The 8490-nt window shown below is 45.7% G+C and overlaps 1 protein-coding gene across 2 annotated transcripts in view; it reads left to right on the top strand.

Annotated features, from left to right (window-relative positions):
- Nucleotides 1-8490, top strand: part of LOC122560989 — an 88481-nt gene that overhangs the window by 44231 nt on the left and 35760 nt on the right. For both annotated transcript variants that reach the window (XM_043712231.1, XM_043712230.1), the window contains 3 exons: nucleotides 608-671; nucleotides 3582-3688; nucleotides 6180-6210. In XM_043712231.1, coding sequence (XP_043568166.1) covers nucleotides 608-671; nucleotides 3582-3688; nucleotides 6180-6210 — 202 coding nt within the window. The remainder of the gene's footprint in view (nucleotides 1-607; nucleotides 672-3581; nucleotides 3689-6179; nucleotides 6211-8490) is intronic.

Genomic DNA, 8490 nt, shown 5'->3' with positions numbered 1-8490 from the left:
CCCCCCCCCCAAGGTGAGCAGGGGAAGCCAGGGTTCCAAACCATGCCAGGCTGGTCAGAGGGTGCCTGAGCATCAGTGCAGTCTCAGTCACCTTCAGGAATATCTAATAACCTTCTCCACCCCACCAGGGTAGGTGACACCTTCTTCTCTCGCTATCTCTGCTATTGTCCCCATCCTCCATTAAAGACTCACACTCTTTCACTCTCACTATTGTCTACATCTTTTCTCACTGTCCTAACCCCTGACACCACTGTAATCCTGCCTGCCCTCAGTGCTGCCCATTTACTCACTGGGAACACCTCCCCACCTGCACCAACAGTACCAGCTGTGTCACACACTCCCACCTGCTTTAATACCCTCCTCTCTCTCTCAGCCCAGGAAGAAACAGTCCACAAAAGAGCAGTAAGAGTTAAGATGGGGGAATGAGCTGCCAAATAAATGCATTTATAATGCAACCAAACAGATTGAGAATTAAAGCATTAATCTCTCCTGTGTTGGTCTTGTCAACATCCATGACCTGGGATATTGGTTATTTACTGAACTGCTGCTGATGTGTGTGTGAATTGCAATTTATTGTCCATTCATGATGTTTTTTTCTTTGATACAGTGCAGAGAAGCAAGAAAGCAAACTCCAGAAACAAAAGCAGCAAGCTGTTGAGAAACAACTCAAAGTAAGGAACTGGAATCAGAAATGTTAAACTTTTTTTTATTCACCTCTGGGATGTGAGTGTCACTGGCTGGCCCCAGCATTTATCACCAGTCCCTAGTTGCCCCTTGAGAAGGTTGGGGAGAGCTGCCTTCTTGAACTCCTACAGTCCATGTGCTGTGGGTTGACCCACAATGCCCTTAGGGAGGGAATTCCAGGATTTTGTCCGAGTGACAGTGAAGGAACGGTGATATATTTCCAAGTCAGGATGGTGAGTGACTGGGAGGGGAACCTGCAGTGGGGGTGGTGTTCCCATGTATCTGCTGCCCTTGTCCTTCCAGAAGGAAGTGGTCGTGGGTTTGGAAGGTGCTGACTGAGGATCTTTGGTGACTTTCTGCAGTACAGCTTGTAGATAGTACACAGTGCTGCGACTGAGTGTCGGTGGTGGAGGGAGTAGATGTTTGTGGATGTGGTGCCAGTCAAGCGGGCTGCTTTGTCCTGGATGGTGTCAAGCTTCTTGAGTGTTGTTGGAGCTGCACTTATCCAGGCAAGTGGGGAACATTCCATCACATTCTTGTAGATGGTGGACAGGCTTTAGGGAGTCAGGAGGTGAGTTACTCACCCTAATATTCTCTGACCTGCTCTTGTATCCACTGTATACATGTAGCGAGTCCAGTTGAGTTTCTGGTCAATGGTAACTCCTATTGTGCTGTAACCATTCTATGACTCTGTCCTTTGATGTGTTGCTTCTCATCATCCCACCTTCAATCCATATCATTTGAAATCATTAAAAATCTATGGGTCTCAATCATAGAATCAATTATACAACCCCAACAGTGTGGAAGCAGGCCCTTCGGCTCAACAAGTCCACAACGACCCTCTGAAGAGTTTCCCACCCACACCCATTTCCCCTGTATTTACCCCTACCTCATGCACCTAGCCTACGCCTATGGGTATTTAGCATGGCCAATCCACCTAACCTGCACACCTATGGACTGTGGGAGGGAACCAGAGCACCCGGAGGAAACCCACGCAGACACAGAGACAACGTGCAAACTCCAAACAGTCATAGAGATGTACAGCACGGAAACAGACCCTTCGGTCCAACTCGTCCATGCCGACCCGATATCTCAGATTTAGATTAGATTCTCTACAGTGTGGAAACAGGCCCTTCGGCCAAATCAGTCCACACTGACCCTCCAAAGAGTAACCCACCCAGATGTACCTAACACTACGGGCAATTTAGCACAGCAATTTCACCTGACCTGCACATCTTTGTGACTGTGGGAGGAAACCGGAGCACCCGGAGGAAACCCACGAAGACACGGGGAGAATGTGCAAACTCCACACAGGCAGTTGCCCGAGGCTGGAATCAAACCTGGGTCCTTGGTGCTGTGAGGCAGCAGTGCTAACCACTGATCCACCGTGCCAATTCCACCTGCCAGCCCATATCCCCCCAAACCCTTCCTATTCATATACCCATCCAAATGCCTCTTAAATGTTGCAAATGTACCAGCCTCCACCACATCCTCTGGCAGCTCATTCCATACACGTACCACTCTCTGAGTGAAAAGGTTGCCCCTTAGGTCTCTTTTATATCTTTCCCCTCTCACCCTAAACCTATGCTCTTTAGTTCTAGACTCCCCGACCCCAGGGAAAAGACTTTGTCTATTTACCCTATCCATGCCCCTCATGATTTTATAAACCTCTATAAGGTCTCCCTTCAGCCTCCGACACTCCAGGGAAAACAGCCCCAGCCTGTTCAGCCTTTCCCTATAGCTCAAATCCTCCAACCTTGACAACATCCTTGTAAATCTTTTCTGAACCCTTTCAAGTTTCATAACATCTTTCCGATAGGAAGAGACCAGAATTGCACGCAATATTCCAACAGTGCCTCACCAATGTCCTGTACAGCCACAACATGACCTCCCAACTCCTGTACTCAATACACTGACCAATAAAGGAAAGCATACCAAACACCTTCTTCACTATCCTATCTACCTGCGACTCCACTAGTCATCCGAGGCTGGGATCAAACCCCGGCGCTGTGAGGTAGCAACGCTGACCACTCAGCCACCATGCCACAGTCATGAATGTTCCAACTGATGTGTGGGCATTGGGCACTGCCTTTTGGGAAGATGGTTCTAAATTTGCAAGCTTTGTGTGAGAAAGTGATCACTATAGCTTTAATAGTATAGTTGTTATAGTCAAAGTTATAATAGATATCAGTAGTAGGGTATAGTTTATTACAGTTGTAGGTATTGCCTTGCCCTATTTGAATTCTATGAATTTTGCCTCTTAAGAAGATACGGCTGCTGTTGAATCCTCATCCTGAAACCAAGATCTGTTGGTATTATTGATTTGATGTCGCAGCTAGTAAATGGGTACAAGAGATTCAGATCAGGAACAACTGAGCAAGCCATGAATATTAGAGTCATTGGACATTCTTCCTTTAAGCCTGCAACATATGTTTCAAAAGGATGACATTGGGTTTACATTGAAGTGGTTAATTGGATATGGTATGAAGATCCATCTTCATTCATGGGCCCTGAGGGTCAATATATTCCTCAGCTCTCCCTGAATTTAAAGTCTAATTACATTCCCTCCTCTTATACATTATTATAGTGGGAGAACTTATCATTTTTATTAATGCTTTAATATTTTCTTATGAGATAAAGTCCTTGGACATTTCCATCTTGTCCCGATTGAATGTAATTTACATTTCAGATATTGCATTAAATCGAATAAGTGGTTGTTACCTTACATGGAATATTCAGCTGACACATAGTGCTGTTGTACTTTGATGTGATATTTCTACACTACATCAAACTCTCTGAGAGCAGCAATGTTCAATGTTTAATTAAAACCTTGCCATTTCCATCTTTGCTTTCTCTTCCTTTTCTACATCAATAAACTTTTTATTCCAATAATTAAGGAACCAACATAAAATACCGAGAAGCAATGAAGACAAGAGCCTGAAGTCTGAAAATAGGACTGTGCAACCGCACATTAAAAAAGCTGAGGACCTCAAAACGGCAGCAGGTAATGAGGAATGGAGTGGGGCAGAATACTGATTGTAGGAGACAAGACTGCAATGCAGTGCGAGGGTTCGGTGCTTCGATGCATGAGTAGGGGTGTGCTTGTGTGTGTGTGTGTGTGTGCACGCGTGTGTTTGTGTGTATCTTCATGTGTGTGTCCATGTGTGCTGATGTGTGTGCGTTTGTGTGTGGCTTCATGTGTGGCTTTATATGTGTGACTGTGTGTGTTGATGTGTATGTGTTGCTGTGTGTGTCTATGTGTGTGCCTATGTGTGTGTGTCTGTGTTTGTGGTTTGCAATATGAGTGTATATGAATATTGTGAGAGTGGGCGTGAGCATAGTGTATGTGTAAATGTTCATGTGCAAGTGTGGGTGCGTAAGTGCGTTCAAGTGTGTGTACAAGTTTGTGTGTGCACCTGTGGGGTGTGTAAACATGTATGCGTATTTGCATGAGTGCATCTGTGTAGTGATGTGCATGTTAGAGTGTGTACCAGCCCGAGAGCTAGTGTAAGGGTGAGTGTGTGCTGTCTGTGTCTGGGTGCAATTACAATTGTAATGCTGCATGCGATGCTCCCTCTAGTGGTGATAGATAGAGAATTTCAAAACTTTGACCCAGTGATGTCTGTATCAGGATGATGAGCAACATTACAAGTAGATTTTGACAGTCTTATTTCTGCTTCAGTCTCTGGGTACCCATTTACTCTCAGCTCGGTTTATCTCCAGGCTGAGACATGATTCAGGTTTGGAGGCCCATTTTATTTTATTTTATTCTGCTTATTGTCACGTGTATTTTGTTACAAAACAGAGTGAAAAGTGTTGTGTGGAGTCGCCACTGTCTGGTATCATCTTAAAACACAAAAAAAAAACCAAAGCGTAGAACACAAAGGCAGAAGAGTAAAGAAATGGTGTCTAACTTTACAGTTCTTCTTGTTAAGTGCTCCACCATGGGCCAGAGACAAAAAACATTAGGTACTGGAATCCAAGGTAGACAGGCAGGAGGCTGGAAGGACACAGCAAGCCAGGTAGCAACAGCAGGTGGAGAAGTCAACATTTCGGGTGTAAACCTTCCTTAGGATAGTCCTGAAGAAAGGTTACACCCAAAACGTTGACTTCTCCACCTGCTTATGTTGCCTGGCTTGCTGTGTTCTTCCAGACTCCTGCTTGTCCACCCTGGGCCTTGGGCATGGTCGCCAGGTACAGGCCCTTTGTGCCACACCAACACTGGAAAGAAAGTCGCCCACTCTTTGGTTCCATCTTGCCTCCCCTGATGTCCTCATTACTGAGTCCTCACTGGACTTTGCCAATGCAGACACCATCAATGCTGCTGGGTACTGCACCGAAGCCAACCCCACCGCCACCATAAGTCCGCCTCGGGCCCACCCTCACCAATGCAGCTGCTGCTGATGCCACCAGCTTTCATGCTGGGCCCAAACTCACTACCACTGCCGCTGCCACTGGACGCAGACGCTGCTGGGAACCCAAACTCACCTCCGCTGTACGCACTATGGGTCTGTTCTAGGATCACCTCGTCGATACAGAAGCCACTGGCCTCACTTCACATCAGTGCTGGGCCTACTCACCACCCGCCTCGAGTCTGCGCTGGGCCCACTCACTGCCCGTCTTGAGTCTGTGCTGGGCCTACTCACTGTCCACCGAGTCTGTGCTGGGCCCACTCATTGCCTGCCTTGAGTCTGCACTGGGCCTACTCACCGCCCACCTCGAGTCTGTGCTGGGCCCACTCACCACCCGCCACGAGTCTGTGCTGGGCCTACTCACTGTCTGCCTCGAGTCTGTGCTGGGCCTACTCACCATCTGCCTCGAGTCTGTGCTGGGCCCACTCACTGTCCGCCTCGAGTCTGTGTTGGGCCCACTCACCGCCCACCTCAAGTCTGCGCTGGGCCTACTCACCGCCCGGCTCGAGTCTGTGCTGGGCCCACTCACTGCCCATCTCAAGTCTGCACTGGGCCCACTCACTGTCCGCCTCGAGTCTGCGCTGGGCTCATTCAGGCCCCATGATAACTAGACAGTTGCATTCTGACTGGATTTTACTGTGCGAGATACTTTCGTTGCAGGTGTTGGAAACACACCGGCCTGAGAAATATTGTCTGCACTCCTCCTTAATGAGGTCACCTCTGTAAATCAGTGCTTCCAACAGAGATGTTCCCTTGATGGGCACGGGGCTTTTGCAGAGCTGCAGCTAACAATGTTGTACAATTCAGGCAGTCTTTTCCTTGAAAATTCTAATGAGCATGTTAAAAATAGCAAACAGAGTAAATTAAACCCCAGAGTGTTCATCATTAGCCTTCCCACCTTCTCAACCTGCAAACACTTGAAGGATCACCTCCAGGGCACTTGAGGGATGAATGAAATTGTTAACAATTGCAATGGAGCTGTCACAGGTGGCTGGTGTGTGGGTGTTTGAGGTATGGTGGCTCATCACTGATACAAGGTTCACTGACGTAATGTCTAACTGATGTCAAACTCATTCTTTTCAGTGCTCCGGGAAAAGATGGAGACAGCGTCTTGGTAAGTGTTTATTGTACGGGCATACCCAGGCAGAGCTCAATTCTGGCTTAACTGTGGTTTTCAGCTAAGTTCTAATCAACCTGCCCAGGGATACCATGACATACCTCTGGAGCAAATGGGATGTAAAGTCATGCTCCTGTCACAGAGGTAGGGACACTGCACCACAATAGTCCCTTAACTGTAGCTTTATGACTATAAAAATGAATCAAACAGCACACACACCGCTCTTAATATTTGTGTTTCCTAATTTAAAATGGTTCTGTGCTTTTTATTTCGATCTTCTGTCTGTAAAATGCTGTCCTCATATAGCTGAGAATGCAGCTAAAGGATCTCCGATTCCTGTTTATTTTGCTTTTTAACTCCCCCATACTCAAATACAGTTTCACAAGCAACTGTCACCCGCTCACCAAGGTATCACAGACCAGCCTGACCACACCCGAACAGTTACAAAAACAGGCGTGTGCGTATAGCTTACATTTTATAACCTTGGCTTGTGCTATAGCACTTTACATCAGGTTATGTCCTTTCAAACTTTAATAGTCACTGTTGCAATGCTCAGAATTGATATCACAGAAAACTTGCTGCTTTCAATATAGTGAGGTCTGACAAGCCATTTTACATGATTCTTGGTCTTTCATCATCAGGTATGGGGACCATTAATCTGTCCAGTCATTGATCCGTGTACCTATTGATTTGGACACCTATTGATCCCTGTACCCATTAATCTCGACAGCGATTGATTCCAGGGTCCATTGATCCTTCTATCCATTCATCCTTCTGACAAATGACTCAGTCAATACTATACCCATTTAGCTCTGAACATCAGGCAGAACTACTCTCTACCTTTATCATTATTGAGTCAACAAGTGGCGAACAAGTCAAGTTTATTTGGACAATACGTGGCCTGACTGAAGTGAGTACTGTTGGTCTCTTTATTAACTTTAAAATAAATCCATAAATTAAACTAAATACTAATCCACCTGCATATGCTTAAACCGTTATATTTATATTGCCATATCCTTTACCAACATCTTTCCATCACCAATTACTGCTAAATTGACAATTCCCTTCAGACAGGCTATCCTCATGGAAACTGTGGGTGAGAGGAGAGAACTTGCATTTATGTAGTAGCTTATTACATCCATAGAATATACCAACGCTTTGTCAATGAATTACAAAGAAATGTGTCAACTGCCACACAGGAAGATTCCCCATATTGAAAAGGGTTGAATAATCAGCTGGGTTGATTTTCGTTCACTAGAGTTGCAGGTTGGACAGACATTACAAATATTGCCAGGAAGTATTCTATAACCACATGAACCATCAACAGCTCGGATGAGTCAGCCGGTTCCTTCAGTGTGACACTGCTGTATCTGCTACACTGCTATATCTGCTACACTGCTGAATCTGCTGCACTACTGTATCGGATACATTACTGGATCAGCTGCACTACCGTATCTGCAGCACAGCTGTATCTGCTACACTCTGATACTTGCTGCACTGCTGAATCTGGTACACTATATCTGCTGCACTACTGTATCAGCTACACTGCTGTATCTGCAACACTGCTGTATCTGTGACACTGCTGTATCTGCTGCACTGCTATACTTGCTGACTAGCTGTACACTTCTGTATCTGCTAAACTGTTATATCTGCTGCATTGCTGTGCCTGCTACACTGCTGTATCTGTGACACTGTTTTATCTGTACACTGCTGTATCTGCAACACTGCCATACCTGTTACACTGCAGTATCTGCGACATTGCTATACCTGCTATACTGCCGTATCTGCGACACTGCTGCATCTGCTACACTACTATATCTGTACACTGCTGTATCTGCTACACTGCCATATCTGTTACACTGTTATATCTGCTACATTGCGATACCTGTTACACTGCAGTATCTGTGACATTGCTGTATCTGCTACACTACTGTATCTGCTACACTGCTGTATCAGCTGCATTACTATGTCAGCACGTTTTGAGAAGGTTTGTAGCTCAGGTTGATATTTTGGATGTAGGTTGCTGAGCTGAATGGTTCATTTCCAGACATTTCATTACCTTAAGAGTAACATCTTCAATGGACCTCGTGCGAAGCACTGCTGAAACTTCCTGCTTTCTATTTATATGTTTGGGTTTCTTTGGGTTGGTGATGTTATTTCCTTTGGTGATGTTATTTCCTGTGGTGAAGTCACTTCCTGTTCCTTTTCTCAGGGGGTGATAGATCTACATCCACCTACATCCACATTTCCATGTCTGCTACACTGCTATATCTGCTA

Source organism: Chiloscyllium plagiosum, chromosome 22 (assembly GCF_004010195.1).
Source record: "Chiloscyllium plagiosum isolate BGI_BamShark_2017 chromosome 22, ASM401019v2, whole genome shotgun sequence".
Classification (NCBI taxonomy): domain Eukaryota; kingdom Metazoa; phylum Chordata; class Chondrichthyes; order Orectolobiformes; family Hemiscylliidae; genus Chiloscyllium; species Chiloscyllium plagiosum.
The sequence above is the reverse complement of the archived record's forward strand: the minus strand, read 5'-3'. Positions and strand labels throughout refer to the sequence as shown.